This window comes from Drosophila hydei, unplaced genomic scaffold, assembly GCF_003285905.1.
Source record: "Drosophila hydei strain 15085-1641.00,03,60 unplaced genomic scaffold, DhydRS2 tig00000149-arrow-pilon, whole genome shotgun sequence".
Lineage (NCBI taxonomy): Eukaryota > Metazoa > Arthropoda > Insecta > Diptera > Drosophilidae > Drosophila > Drosophila hydei.
In genome coordinates, this window is record NW_022045678.1 from 1,099,069 (window position 1) to 1,114,072 (window position 15,004).

The 15,004-nt window shown below is 40.6% G+C and overlaps 4 protein-coding genes across 4 annotated transcripts; 3 read left to right on the forward strand and 1 right to left on the reverse strand.

The window, feature by feature from the left end:
- Positions 1-3,972: 3,972 nt before the first annotated feature.
- On the forward strand, positions 3,973-5,466 carry LOC111602260 (testis-specific serine/threonine-protein kinase 3). The gene is made up of 4 exons (XM_023319254.2): positions 3,973-4,211; positions 4,272-4,659; positions 4,727-5,037; positions 5,092-5,466. Exons 1-4 carry the CDS (start codon positions 4,178-4,180, stop codon positions 5,346-5,348), a joined length of 990 nt encoding a protein of 329 aa, XP_023175022.2. The 5' UTR covers positions 3,973-4,177; the 3' UTR covers positions 5,349-5,466.
- Positions 5,467-6,134: 668 nt separating this feature from the next.
- On the forward strand, positions 6,135-7,901 carry LOC111602219 (B9 domain-containing protein 2). Its single transcript, XM_023319197.2, has 3 exons — positions 6,135-6,363; positions 6,425-6,776; positions 7,795-7,901. Exons 1-3 carry the CDS (start codon positions 6,276-6,278, stop codon positions 7,886-7,888), a joined length of 534 nt encoding a protein of 177 aa, XP_023174965.1. The 5' UTR covers positions 6,135-6,275; the 3' UTR covers positions 7,889-7,901.
- On the forward strand, positions 7,901-11,186 carry LOC111602218 (tectonic). The gene is made up of 2 exons (XM_023319196.2): positions 7,901-8,525; positions 9,654-11,186. Exons 1-2 carry the CDS (start codon positions 7,908-7,910, stop codon positions 11,019-11,021), a joined length of 1,986 nt encoding a protein of 661 aa, XP_023174964.2. The 5' UTR covers positions 7,901-7,907; the 3' UTR covers positions 11,022-11,186.
- A 473-nt stretch (positions 11,187-11,659) lies between these two features.
- Positions 11,660-14,972, reverse strand: LOC111602332 (dynein heavy chain 1, axonemal). The gene has a single exon (XM_023319334.2). The coding sequence runs from the start codon at positions 14,947-14,949 to the stop codon at positions 11,761-11,763; it is 3,189 nt and encodes a 1,062-aa protein (XP_023175102.2). The 5' UTR covers positions 14,950-14,972; the 3' UTR covers positions 11,660-11,760.
- Between the last annotated feature and the right edge of the window lie 32 nt (positions 14,973-15,004).

Consider the following 15,004-nt stretch of genomic DNA (forward strand, 5'->3'; position numbering starts at 1 on the left):
GGCAAGGATCGCCGCAAATGAATGGCATTTCAGTTGTATGCAAGGATATATGCAAGGACCACAACAAAGGCTCGACTGGACTCGGTCTCCGGCTTGGGCCGGCAAGCGGCTCATTATGCACAAACACGTCACCGAATGTTAACTCCTGCCGGTAGATGGCGCCGGCACATGAACTGCCCAACGATAAGTCAAACTCTGCATCGCCCAAAAATTCTGGCAGGCTGAAGAAACGGCAAACGAAGAACTTTGAGGTAAGGCCTGCTACTGCGGCAGCAGCTGACGATGATGCGTGACATAAACCACAACGCCAGGACCAAAGCCCACAGCACAGATCCACATGTCCGTCCCGCCGGCTGACTCACAAATTTGCACAGCGTCGCATATTTCAGTTGTCATTTTTGCTGTTTTGCCAGTTTTGCGTATGCCAGAAAAGAAGGCGCCGTGTGCGAGTGTGTGTGTCCCGGATACTTCAGCTGCTGCTGCGCCCTTTGCCATCTCCCATTCCTGTTTATCGTTAAGGTACTCTCGCCTCCCTCTCCCTCCCTCTACATCTCTCTCTGTCTCAGTCTCTGTGCTGGGTAGCGGCATTTCCGCTGGCAACGCAGCTGCGGCGGCAACTGCCACAAACAATTTTGACATTGCGCTGCTCAGTTGCGGGACGTTCCATTGCCATAGCCAAGCCAAGCTGAGCCTGCAGTGCTCCGGACAGGATGTGCAAGGATATTGTGAAATCAACGTAATGGCGGAGCATTAACATGCATGCTGCGAAAAGGCGACAGGTAGCAATGTCCGGGCAAGTTGGCCACAAAACAAGAATCACCAAATATGACAAGATAACGCACTTTTCATACACTATAAATCAAGATTTCCAGCTAGAAGCAAGGTATATGCTTCTTGTATAATAAATCAGTTAACATACTCGTAGACTGATTGACTCAATAAGTAAATTAGGCAGGTAACTTAGACTAGTTGGTAAAATAGTCATGCAGCAATTATTTGCAATAATTGAAAAATAAATAAAAATATATAAATAAATTATAATAATTATAATAAATAAATAATAATAAAATAAAAAAATAATAATAAATAAATAAACACTTAAATAAATATATGCATATTTTTATCAATATTTTATTATATAAAACTTCATTATATAAATTTAATAAAATATATATAAGTTAATGCAATTATAGTATTTTATTAGAGGAATTAACGATAAAAATAGTTTAAAAAATTAATAAAATGTAAAAAATATATATATTTATAATATAAATATAAATGTTATAAATAATATATAAGTAAACATATATAATTTAAAGGATTATATTAATTAGACTTTATTGTTTCAGATTGCAATTTAAATAAAAAAAATTAAAGCAGAAAAACAATTTATTATAATTTAATTTTGTTGTTTCTTTTTTGTTGATTCAATTAAACGATTTCTTCTTTAATTCCCTGGCAGTCAAATGCTATCATTATTTGAACACTTATTCGCAACAAATCTCAGACGAAAATCCCAATACCTTCACTCGTCCTGGGTATTATACAAAAAACAGATAGAGTATAGGCCACTGTTCGCATTATCTTTGGCATGCTGCTCTTTTTCATTATGAAATTATAAATATTTTATTTTATACTGAAGCGAGGACAGCACTACCTGTAGAGAGCAAGACAGACAGAGAGCGAGGGAGAGGGAGTGTGAGAGAGAGAAAGAGAGGTTCAAGGGGCCAGCAGTCTGTGTATTAAATTCCATTGCCAATTGCAGGCGACTTTGTTTTGCTGCCAGCTACGTTTCAATTTTAAATGAAACATAAAATTTCACTTGCACGCAGTGGTAAAACGAAGACCGAAAACAAAAAAAAAATATGTATTTTGTGTGTGTGTGAGTGGGTGGGTGTTTGTGTGTGTGTTTTATTAGTATTAGTAGCAGCTACATTAAACTGGGACAGAGCTTATTCTATTGAGCTGAACTCTACGCAGTTCCACCACTACGGCCAGAAAGAATCTGTAAAAATTAAAAATTAGTATCACCATACTTATGGCTAATCCAAGGTTCCATTTCCGGGAACAGCGTGTATGTCCGCCTGCCAAGGCAGCCATACTTTTTGTGGCTCGTCCTTCACACTGGCGTCCATCCTTGCACCTACTAGCAAGGTGTGGAGACCTTGGCTTCCAAACTATTTGTTTGGCTGAAAACTTAAGTTCGGCCTGGTCCTTGGGGTATGAGCATGGACCGCCACTCTTAGAGCACCGCAGTTTGACCACCTATCGTTTTGCTGGGTAAGCCGTACCCTCAGCTTACACCTATATTAATTTTACAATTCCACAGTGAAAAACTGAGGCTTAATTGAATTTTCCAATGGAATACCATGCAGACGCGTTCGTACTCCACGAAACACCAGCGTGTGTCTCTCTGTGTGTGAATGTTTTTCAATTTCAATTGAAATTTACAAACCACTCAAATGACCTTAAGCTACTTTAACATAAGCTGATGGGCGTACTGTGTGGAGGTGGGCGTGGCAGCGACATGCCGCACAATAAAAGCAAAAGTAATGCCAAAAGTAAAAAGAAAAAGAAAAATCGTGAAAATTTCATAAACCAAAACTCAAACAGCGCCGAAAGTTAAGTAAAAATGTAGGTAACCAATGGCTAGGGGCTCTTCTGGGCACGGCCAAAAAAAGTGAGCCGCCCAGCAAAAGTTATGGCCATTTTACACACACACACACTGTGTTGAATCGCCTTTTGCCAGGTTGTTTCGGTTGTGGGGCTTATTTGATTTTTGCTTGAGTTATTACACAACTGGCAACTGCATAAACACGGCAACCGCAACGCCTCCAGCATATAAATTCAATTTAAAAATATATATATAAAAACATACATACATATATATATATATACATATCGTATATCTCTGTCCAAATAGCGAGGCTCCATTGAAGCGGCTCTGCTGTTGATTTTTCCATACAGTTATTACCAGTTTGGCAGTTCAAAGGAATTTCCTTTGATTATGTCCGCCGAATTTTATAATAATATTTATTAAAATATATACTAAGTTAGGGCTACATATGTATATACTAATGCATAACAATAATATTAATAATAAAATTATTATTTACAATCTTTATTATTTTTTACATTGCATTTCAAATAAAAATTTAATAAATTAATAAAAACATTTTAGTTAATATTTGAATTTTTATATAATTTTACTTTAATTTTATTAACTAAATTCAAAATATTAAATTAATTTTAATTCAATTAAATTAATATAAAATGTAAATGTAACCATAAAAATAAATATATAGACAATAAAACATATTCAAACTAAAAAAATGTATGTTATATATAAAATATATATGCAAAACATAATATATAATTATATTTTTATTAGTTTTATCACTTTTTTAATTAATTACATTTTAATTAAATTTATTATTTTAATTTCTCCTTTTCTAACTTATAAGCTTTATTTTATAGGCCAAAAGTAGTTTCAGATTATGTTAATAGTTGGAGTTGAAATACATAATATAATCAATATAAAAATATAATAATAGTTATAATTAATAATATGATCTACATAAAATGCTTTTTATTGTAATTTTAAATAAGCAAACTCGATACGTTGCAGAAATTTTAGTTTCAGATTCGAACTCAGGAAGCCGATATGGTATATATATGCTGATGGATGAAGTCTACATATATATAAAATGATATAGTCTAAGTATACACAGAATAACACAAAATTTTATAAAATTATATAATTTGTATTATTTTTTTAAAATTTTTTATTTAGTTGACATTTTATCATTAATACTTATGTGTTTTCGAAATTATTTAAACTAATAAAAATTAGTTAAAAATATTTCAATTAAGTATAAATTCATTTAATAAAGTTACTGAATATATAGTTATATATATATATATATATATATCATTTAAAAATATATAATAACGAAATATTCTCAACGCAAATGTTGTCAAAAATTTGTCACATAATTTAGCTGAATGAAAAAGAAAAAATTCTGGTTTATTTTTTCCATTTTGTAGTTTTATGGCAAATATGCTAAAGTAAAATCTCAATGATACTTTGGTTTCTTTACGGCAACAGCAGTCGACGAGTTCGGTAACATCCTGGCGCAGGTTGCCACTGAAGAGAAGCTTTCGTGGACCATTTTAAATGGCGACAGCGCCAAAGAGAAAGGGTGACCCACGTGAGTAGTGTGGGCCATAATAAACTGAATCGTCCTAGACTATGTCAGTCATCTTTGCAGTTGCCACAAATTCATCGCAAGATCTAGTCACCGATCAAGCCTCGGGTAGACGAGCTGAGCAAAAAGTCTATACATTTAACAACGAGAAATCGGCTCATGCAAAGCCCGCCTCATCACCCACGAAAGATGAGAAGGTCAAGCCGCAGAAAACGATATTGGAGGAGCACGGCATCATCTTGGGCAAGGTAATTGGCACGGGGAACTACGCCAAAGTGAAGATCGGTTTCTCCGAGGAGTATGGCAAACGGGTGGCTGTTAAAATCATATCCAAGGTGAAGGCACCCACTGAATACACTCAAAAGTTTCTGCCACGCGAAATTGAAGCTGTGAAGGGCCTGCACCATGAGAATCTGATAACATTCTATCAGAGCATCGAGACGAGTCATAGGTAAGCCTCTTGACTTCTACCTTTCAATTCGTATCAACTCATCGACTCTATCCATCCCCCACCCCAGAGTCTATTTGATAATGCAGCTAGCAGAGAATGGCACTTTGCTCGATTATGTGCGCGAGAAGAAGTTCTTGGACGAGGCACAATCGCGCACGCTATTCAAGCAACTGATCAGTGCCGTTGAGTACATACACAGCAAGGGAGTCGTGCATCGGGATATCAAGTGCGAGAACCTACTGCTGGATGAGAACTGGAATTTGAAGCTGATCGATTTTGGTTTTGCACGCAAAGATACGCGCACTACCGAAAATCAAGTAGTGCTGTCAAAGACCTTTTGCGGCAGCTATGCATATGCCAGTCCAGAGATTCTAAAGGGTATGCGCATATACATTTAGATATTGTTCAGGACTAATTAGTATCTTCCCACAGGCGTTGCCTACGATCCATTCATGTCTGATATTTGGGCCTGTGGCGTCGTCTGCTATGCCATGGTCTTTGGCCGCCTGCCCTACGATGGCTCCAATGTGCATATTCTGCTTAAGCGCATCAACCAGTCGCTAGTATTCCCCAAGAATCCGATAGCCAGCACCGAATGCAAGCACATGATCATGCACATATTAGCGCCCGTCAAAATAAGATACACTGTGCCCCAAATCAAGGAAGATGCTTGGCTGAGCAACAAATAACAGACAACATATTCAATCGATTTGCCATAGTCCAGTTCTCACTGTTGTCGTAGCAAAAATTAAACAAACAAATATTTAATATAAATTTTTAGTCAATAAAACTACACAATTAAACCAACGTCTGATATTTTTACAAATTTTATCTGAACAATCTTCGACATAATATAGATTGTAATAAAACAAAAGCTTTTTAACTTTGCATTGATTCTAATTTTATGAACAGATATCAATTTTAATTTCAAATTCGGTTTATTTTATGAACATCAAGTTTCTAGTTCACAATTTTGTATTTCGCCACCTTCTTCAGGTATCACACAATTTATAAATAAATGAGAAGTCACTAATAATTATTTAAAATATTTGTCTTTTTTGGTCAGTCTCACTACACAGCATCGCTTAAAGATTTGTCTGAAACATTGTTACTATTTTATTGTAGTTATTGTTATTGTTATTGTATTTATATTTCATTTGTGTTGCATTTTATCTTTATTTAAATTTAAATAAAAACCTTATTTTTAAATAATGAAATTCCCCACAGCACGCCCTCTGGCGCATGCCGCGTGCACAAGTTGGCAGCTCTAATGTATGTCGTGCGACCGCCACAATGCAGCGATAACACAAGCTATCGGCTCTAATCGAGTGTGCCGCGCTTTGTAAAACTTATTTAAAACAAATATAAGCATTTAGCATAATTAAATTATTTAAATAATTTATTTTTGCATAATTTTCAAACTTTTTTTCTTATATATTAACCATATACTTGGATCATTTTATGGCTGCCATGACTACAATCGGTTGCTCTGGCAACGACAACTGCCAAAACGAAAAATTAACAAAATAAAAAGTTACGCGATTTGTTTCGTGCTATGAAAATTGTATTTAAAAACTACAATCAATATATGTATTGTAAGCAAAGGTGCTAAATTGATGGCTGAGGTGCACGTAATTGGACAACTACTGAAAGCTGTTGACTTCGACGAGCCACATTTGTACTGCAAGTGGAGTTTGCAGAGCGGTAAAAAAGGAGATGAGAATATATATAAATTTACTCAATTTCTTTTAACTAACTTAATTAGGCAACGCCTGGCGCTTGGTGCAGGGCGAGGTGCAGGGTCAGACGCACGTCTCCAGCCATCGCCTGCAGAACAGCTCCGATTTCGCTCAGCCCATCGACATTCATTTGAGCACCGCCGCCCTGCAGGGTTGGCCTCGCCTCCTCGTGGAAGTTTACGCCGTCAACGTGCTGCAACAGTGCTGGCCCGTTGGCTACGGCTTTGCGCACCTGCCCGCTAGGCCAGGCGCCCATCGCTTGGAGATAAACACCTGGAGGATTGCGCCAAGCACCTGGTGGCAGAGCATCAAGGAAAAATTTGGAGGCGGCGGCGCTGCCTTGCATAAAACCGATTTACTTTACTCGGGTGTAGAGCGGTAAGTGCGAAATGACACGAGCTTAAAGTGTCACAAAAAATACGCTTTCAATGAGTCTTAAAGGCATTAGCGGAGCTTTTAGGTAATTCAACTTTATTAAACAACTTTGAGGGACTTTGAAATTACGTGAAAGCTTAAAGCTTAAAGCTTTATTAGCATGAGTACAACTAATTTTCTTGCCAGAGATTCCAATTTTACTTACGTGAAGTTAGATTTTGACAAGAAACTTAATCTAAAACCTTTAAATGAGCTTAAACTAGTGAAAACAAAATGTTAAGTTAATAACAGCCTTGAAAGCAACCACTGTTAATCGATTCTCTTGCTTTCTGAAGCATCTTTATATAGAGTCCATAGTTCGATAAATTACCGAACTTAACATGAAAGCGGAAGAACTTAAACCGATGAAGATGGGACAATAAATACAAATTGTTTTACAATATCTCAGGAAATGAGATAATCGAAATATATACTCGGTTTTGTTCTTCTCTTAAATTAAGATAACTCAATAAACCTCTCAACTAAGATGAATCAATAAATTGTAGTCGCTAGTGAAGTCGCTAGTGAGGTCGCTAGTGAAGTTAAAGATTTCAGCGTTCCACAGTTTTCAAAATATTCCAAAACTCTTTATCTGCTTTACAGATAGAAGTTCAATTTCTGTGCTCTTTGGGGGTGTATTTCTGTCGTGTGCGTTCTGGGTGTGTTTCAGTCAGAAATAATATATTAATATTAATATAAATATATTCTATTCGTTTTTTTCATATCACTTCTGGGCTACAAATGTAGATCATTCTCAACTTAACAGCTAGAGTCTGGCAATATATTCTAATTAATAAGATATGAAATTTACACTTAAGAAGCTTTAAGTTGTAGAACATCATACAGATCATATCTCTTCTTGGTCACCAAATTTGATCATATTATAATCATATCATACGCACAGAATTTAGATAAGACTTTTCCTATCTATCAAGTTTCTTATCTATATATAATTTTCCCACTTTCTCTACTCTTCTCACAGCTACAAACTGCAAACACGCAGCTCTGGAAAAATAATTGTGGAACTCAATTTAATATTTCGCAAGTTTGAGGAATACGGGGTGGAATTTAAGTAAAAATATGTTAGACTTAAAGATGTTGCTAAAGATCGCCGTATTAGGCTTCTGCCTACTCTCAGCTCCAATGCAATGCATCAAAATTGGCGTCTCGAAGAGCGACAACAACAGCGATGCAACAACACCACTGACGACAACAACAACAACAACTACAACAGAGTTTCTAGCAACAACAATTGCAACTATAAACGATGTGGAAATCAATAGCACTGGCAGCTCCTTGCCAGACGCGGCGAGCACTCCCAGTCAGACCTTTCCGCCAAGACGCAAAACATCTAAGCCACGGCCAACTCCAAAGCCCACCAAGCGCTTAACGACGCCAGCAACAACAGCTGCTGCTGCTGCTGCTGTTCCAACAGCAAACACCTTGGATGCCAGTACATCGCCGGCCACTGCGTCTCATCGTAAGGACACTCGCCTTTATTACTGCGCCTGTGACTTGCAGGACGAGCTGTGTGAAGTCAACTGCTGCTGCGATCGCGACTGCTCGCAGGAGTCGCTGCAGGTCTTCAGCTGTCTGCCCGAGCAGCACACGCGCCTGGAGGACTTTCAGTACAATCATGGACTGCCCACGTGCCAGATCAGCGACGGCTGGCTCTGCGTCTTTCGCAGCCACACGAAGCCAGCCAAAATGAAGGTGAATAGAGGCGAATTGACTTTTCGCTTTTATTATAAGGTTGAGACTAGATGAGGCTTGAGGCTTAGATGATAAACGTTAGTATTTTTATGTGGTAAGATGTGAGCGGCTTGGTAAGTTAAGATATAGTGTGCATTGGGTATACTGGAGATGGCTTAAAACGCTGTAATAATAGGTTATCAACTCATCTAGTTTCCTATAGCAGAGACGACAATCTGTAAAGCAGTTCATATAATGGCGAAGTTAAAGCAAATTCTTCTTAAGTCTTTAAAGCTGATAAACTCTTACCTAGCACTGGCAATTAGACTAAGCCTCGCTCTGGATCGCTGAGTTATGTACTAAGAACCAAGAACTCTCTCAGTAGAATGAAACACAATGTCAAACTGCTTCAACTCGTGTTAAATCTTATAGAAATATGATACATAGTTTTTAAATTTTCAATTAATCAAAGTCCTGTTAAGTATACAAATATTTAATTGACTTATCAATTAGTCCAAATATTTTTAAAATTAACGAAAAGCTTGCGATATAAATATAGACATATATATATATATATATATATATAGACACTATAGTAAGAAGAGTTAATTAACAAAAATGAAAATTAAATTATAATGATATAAGTTATGCGTTCAATCAACATAGATATAGATAGGTATATAGATTTTCTATCAAAGATGGTTGAAAAGTGAAAATTTTTATTTGAGAAATAAAAAGTTTCGGAAGACTCTTAGCAGAAAAGATTAATTTTCGAACTTGAACGCAATAAAAATAGAAATTCAGAGTGTAATGCTTTTGGGAAATCGTCTGTAAAAGGCAGAAGAAGCCGTAACAAAGTCCATTAGCTGTGATCTACTGTTTCACTAGAATTTCAGAAAATGCTTGAAAAAAATGAACAATTTAATTTAAATATGTTTAAGCAATCACAAATACCTAACATGATAAGAGATGTTAACATCTTTCGATCTACTGTGCGAGCACCTCTCCAAGACAATTAATATTACACAATACACAGTTAAAATAATTGTAATTTTAATCTTAGTAAGAAAGTATATTTAACAGGTCTTTGATTATACATTCCATTATAGGTGATCTCAAAATACTAATAAAATGCTTCTATTTTGACAGACGGCAAGCAACATCTTCGATGCAAAGGACTACAATAGATGGCCAGAACAGTTGGATGCATTTGAGACGCCGTTGCCAGCCACACAGACGACATCGCACTACAAATTCGGACAAGCGCTGCAGCTGTGGCAGCCCGAGCGCAAAGAGTTGGCCAGCTGGGAGCTGCCCCTGGCCTACGAGAGCGCCAGCTGCCAGTTGCAGCAAACCTTGCTCTATCTGCAGCCAGTGCAGAGCAGCTGCCTCATTGGCGATGCTTCGCAATTGCAAATGCATCTCTGGAGCCTGCTCAATGTGACCAGCAGCTATCAGTTGCTGTCGCGGCCCAGAGAGCCGGAGGAACAGCAGGTGCATGGCCTCAGCATACAAATTTGCCAGCAGCTGCTGCTCCAGCCCAACATACAATGTTCCGAGGCCAATGACACGCAAGTGGATCTCATGGTGGACAGCATTGAGCTGCAATTGCTGCACAACTATACACATATTTTGGCCGCAAAGCTGCTGCTAAGGGAGGCCATTGTGGGTGATGACACTGCGGAGCTGTGGCTGAGCTATGCGCTCGTCTACAAGTCTGTTCATGAACCCAAGACGAAGCCCAGCTCTGGCTCGCTTGGCTATGAGCTGGGTGCGCCCATTCTGCTAGCCATGCTGCAAGGGGACAACAGCAGCAAGGCGCAGCAGCCGCAGCAGCTGCTGAACTACTTTCGGACTGGCAATGCCAGCCAAATCAATCAGCACTGGTTGATGCCATGCACTGCCAGCGTGGAGCAGCGCCATGCCGTCAGCTTTGGCATTGATCTGACCAAGCAGTGTCAGTTGAGGCAGCTCACACCTGTGCCGCAGCATGACAATCACACGGACTACTGCCAGCAGCTGCAGCGGGACATTTGGCGCCAACTGTTGCCCTACGATTGCACGCAGCTGGATCAAGTGGCGCAGACGTTCGTCTCCCAGCTGGGCAGACCGCAGCTGGACAAGTGGCTGCCACTGCAGCTCAGCTATGTCGACGGTCAGCTTCAGCAGCCACCCATTCAGGCCATCTACGACGCGCAGCAGCAAAGCCTGAGCTGCCGCAATATGTTGCTCAGCGTCAGCTATGAGTTCTATGTATCAGAATTGACGCTGCTCGAGGGACAGGTGCCGCATCAGAGCGTGTTGCAGCATGCGCGGCTAGTGCTGGGACAGCGCCATGATCTCGAGTTCGATGCGGCCGAACAGCAAGTGCAGCTGCCCCTAGCCGTGTCCGTGATGTTCTTCAAGGCGCAGAATAAGCTGCAAAACAACTCGAATAATTTAACCATCGACTGTTGCTTGCTTTTGATATCTTTTGTAATTCTAATGATTGCAGCTCACAGTTCCCCGCTCAGCTAGTCAGACCAAAGCAGAACCTAATGTTTATAGTAAAGCTATTCCAAAAAGCTGTTCCAAAAACTAAGATTAAATATGAAAAATTGTACACGATTTACTCTTAAAGCAATATATCTTAAACAAGACTCAAATATACAACAAAATTTAAATACCTTAACTACATAAATATACGACAAACTTGCAGAGTATAAATTTAGTCATATTTAACTATCATTATCTACACTAGTCAGTAAATGAGATTGATTATTAAATAATTGAATTCATTGACTGTAAGAGCTAAGAAGCTGTGTACCAATATAAAAAGCTATAGCCAGCTGATCTCTAGAGTCTCTAGCGTGAAAGAAAGCTCAGTGAATAACTCTTTCACAACATAGCTATATGCAACAACCGATCAATATAATGTAGCTAAAAGATCAGAAAATATAAAAAATGAGATTGGCTACAAAAAGAACAATTTTATATGATATAAGCACTCAAAGCATAAACAACTAAAAGTAATACTAAATCCACAAAAAACCTGGCTAATACTAGAACGAATCAAATGAGTTCATAAAACTGAATAACCTACTCTGTTAACCCGTGATTCCTTAAAGCATGAGAAGAGCAGTTAGAAATATTTGTAAGATTTTGATATCCCAGCTACTGGAAGCACACTTAACTCGGATGGAATGCGTTTTATTACAGTAAACTAAAGTCAATAAATACATCGCAGATCTGCATACATGGAGCACTCGTAGCCATTTCAGATGATGTCCCTGCGGCACTTGCGCATCTGTTTGCGCAACAGCAGCGCATTCAGCTCGTCCTGTTTGCGCTTCTCCTCCGCCTCGAAGGCAAGTCTGATTTCTTCAGCATCATTGGTGGCCCTCTCGGAGATCTCGTGCACCTCGCGCAAGAAGTCGAGCACACCCTTGCGTATCAGATACTGATAGTTCATGGAAGCAGTGTATTTGATTTCGGTGCCAATCACGCGACTGAGCTCCATCCAATGCAAATAAATCCAATTCTCGTTACGCAGATCCTTGACGCTTTGGTAAACGGGCACGAAATCATCAATTTTCTTAATAAACACTTTCGCCACCTCCATGATCTCGGCCTTCTCAGAGAAGTTGTCCAGCGATTGGACGAGTTCACCGCGCAGATTCATTAAATTGTTCCACACCTCCTCGAGCTCAATCAGTGCAATGGGATTGCCCAGGGTGGCATCCTCCAATTTCTGAAAGTTTGCACAGGCATACCATAGCGTTCTATAGGGCTGAAAGCTCTCCATGATGCTGGTCAGAAACGATGTGGAGAGTGGCTCCAGCTCGAAGAGCTCTTGACGATATTGCAGAGTTTGGCCCAGCTTCTCCAGTTCTCTGATCACACCCGATGTAAGTTTGATGTCCACCGATGTCTCCTGCGCTCGATTGGGATTGAAGGCGAGTGAGTACGTTTGGACTTCGTCATTCAGGGATTCGAGACGCTCCTCGAAGACCTGGCATTCACTGTAATGCTGACGCAAGAATTCCTCAATATCGATCTTTTGCTCCTCCTTCAAAGTAGACAAACGCACAAGAATCTGATATGGCCAGGCAAAGGCGTTCCACTTCATAGCAAACTGATGATCGCTCAAATTGTAAAAGAAACTATCAAGCAGATCATACTCCAGCCAAAGCACCTGGATATCGGCGCGCAGATGTTCAACCTGTTCGGGCACAGTCAGCGCATAATCACGAATCTCAAATAGATGCTCAATGCTTATGGGTCGCAAGGCGATCTTATGGAACACCTCCTGGCAACGATCAATGATATTATCAGTCGACTCGTACATGCGGTCCACGTAATACTCAAAGATGCGCCGCACCAGGTCAATGTACTTCTTGATCATGAACTGCTTCAGATTGTCCACGTTGACGTAGAATGGTCCGATGGTTATGAATGCTGGCAATATTTGACGAATCTCCTCCTTTTGTCGCTTGTACTCCAATATGTCCCACTTCACCTGTGACGAGGGCTTGCACGCAGCTGCATAGTCTTTCATAAATTCGTTGACATTTAGCAAGTAAAAGTTGATGAATCGCTCGTAGTGGCGGGCGTAGGCCTTCAGGGGCAACACAGCCTGGGCATAGCAATTGCGCATTAGTTCATGCTGAGTTAGGAATTTATCCTCGATCAGTTCTACGGTCAATACGAATAGATTATGGGCGAATTTCAAAGAGCTCATGACATCCGCTTCAATTGTCCGCACACCCGACACCTTCTCCAGTCCCCGCTTAAAGACGTCCATTAACGAGGGCTGAAACTCATCCGGATTTGTGGAGTAGAAAACCTTCCGATCCTCATTAATGCCAATTGTCAGTGCAAAGACGGGCTTTGGAAAGGGAAATTCCGTATCAATGAAGTTACTTGTCCACTTATAATTGCTCTTCAGGTTCAGGAACTGCTGACACGGATCACAGACGAGATTTGCGAAGTTCGTCAGCGAGGAGAACAGCAGCACCTCCATTGACTCCTGCATGCGAAACTTCACCTGCAAAAGGAATTGAGAAATCTTGCACATCTGATAGACAGTCCAATTGTTCAGCGAGATGTCCAGCCAGCCCTTGCCCAGGGCACGCAGCACCAATGTGATCACAGTCGTCAGCTGCTGCGGCCAATAGACCTTCAGAAAGGTCGAAACACTATCGCTGTGCGTCTCTTGCGACTGCAAAAAATCAACCAGAGCCATCGGCTTATTGAAGGTGCACACGAATATGGTTAGCGTCTCGATGTGTTGGCATTGGCTAGCGACGGCCATCATGGTCTCGATGCTGCCGGTACAATAAAATAGGCTAGTTCTTAGCCAGCCGTAGCGTTTCTCCTTAATATTTATTTCAAGCGCCTGTAGCTCTCGTCGCTCGTGATCGGCAAAGTCAACTCGGGCGGCCGTTGGCATAAACTCCTTGAGCGAAATATTGCGGAACTGTGGAAACTCTTTGGGCATGTGTATGATGAACTGTTCCAGCTCGTAGAGAGCCATCAGGCGCTCGAAGACAATGTTCACCTCGGAGCGCAGACGTCGCTTGCACTGATCAGAGACTTTGGACTTCTGCAGCACAGCTTCAATGGGCTTAAGGCTCTGAAAAGTCGTCGATTCAATATCGTCATGGAGCACACAGTCCACAATCAGCTCCATAAGCATCAGTTGCTCGCCCTTGTGCCGTTCGTGCACAGCCGACTTGATACGCTGGATGTATTTGTGCGGGTCCTCGGCTAGGAACATGAACTGCAACTTGGGCACCTCGTAGCTGCACTCATCATCCATCGAGATGAGCGTCCAGAGATCGGTTTTCTCATTGTAGAATGTAACCGCAGCCGTAACCCAACGACAGCTGCGCAGACTTCGATTATAGGGCAAATAGGCGCGTGCCGGCAGCGGATAATGAACATCGCCAACAATGCCCAGCTCAAACCAGGCAGCCGGGGAGCTAATGTCATAGTTGCTGTCGTCGAAAAAGCTGAGAGGAAACTTGTGCGGAAAGGCAAATTCAGACATCAAATTATATTGCTCCTCGGTGGGCTGCAGCATATCGTCGGTGAGTCCGGCTTTCTTGAGCTCTTCAATTAGATTAATTTTGCTGTATTGTCGACGGCGGCGATCCACGGCCACATCCTTGGGCAGTTCACCCTTGGGCACGAAGCGCGTCTGAATGACCTTCGGCAGTATCGTGGGCAGTGGAAAGCGGTAGACTTTCCCATTCTTACCCACTAAGGTCAGCCAACGTTGTGCCTCCTGTATGGGATAGTGGACGGGCGTCAATTGTTCGCGCGGTATATGCAACTCTTGGAAATGCTTAGGTGCTGTGCCAGGACGTGGTGGCATAATACAAATTGCTGCCGGAAGAATCTCATCTTCGTCAATGGATTGTGTACTTTGAACAAATACAGATTGCTCACTTAATTCCTCCATTTCAAGGTATCAAGATTTTTTTTTTTAATTCGAATATATTCCTGATATTGTGTCG

What these genes read in the sequence shown, in the direction of transcription:
- LOC111602219 (XM_023319197.2), top strand. Translation starts at nt 6,276, where the DNA reads ATGGCTGAGGTGCACGTAATTGGACAACTACTGAAAGCTGTTGACTTC. An exon ending in CAAGTGGAGTTTGCAGAGCG is followed by an intron (nt 6,364 to 6,424) that starts GTAAAAAAGGAG and finishes TAACTTAATTAG; the next exon opens with GCAACGCCTGGCGCTTGGTG. An exon ending in CTTTACTCGGGTGTAGAGCG is followed by an intron (nt 6,777 to 7,794) that starts GTAAGTGCGAAA and finishes CTCTTCTCACAG; the next exon opens with CTACAAACTGCAAACACGCA.
- LOC111602218 (XM_023319196.2), top strand. Translation starts at nt 7,908, where the DNA reads ATGTTGCTAAAGATCGCCGTATTAGGCTTCTGCCTACTCTCAGCTCCA. An exon ending in CGAAGCCAGCCAAAATGAAG is followed by an intron (nt 8,526 to 9,653) that starts GTGAATAGAGGC and finishes CTATTTTGACAG; the next exon opens with ACGGCAAGCAACATCTTCGA.
- LOC111602332 (XM_023319334.2), bottom strand. Translation starts at nt 14,949, where the DNA reads ATGGAGGAATTAAGTGAGCAATCTGTATTTGTTCAAAGTACACAATCC.
- LOC111602260 (XM_023319254.2), top strand. Translation starts at nt 4,178, where the DNA reads ATGGCGACAGCGCCAAAGAGAAAGGGTGACCCAC. An exon ending in AGCATCGAGACGAGTCATAG is followed by an intron (nt 4,660 to 4,726) that starts GTAAGCCTCTTG and finishes CCCCCACCCCAG; the next exon opens with AGTCTATTTGATAATGCAGC. An exon ending in CAGTCCAGAGATTCTAAAGG is followed by an intron (nt 5,038 to 5,091) that starts GTATGCGCATAT and finishes ATCTTCCCACAG; the next exon opens with GCGTTGCCTACGATCCATTC.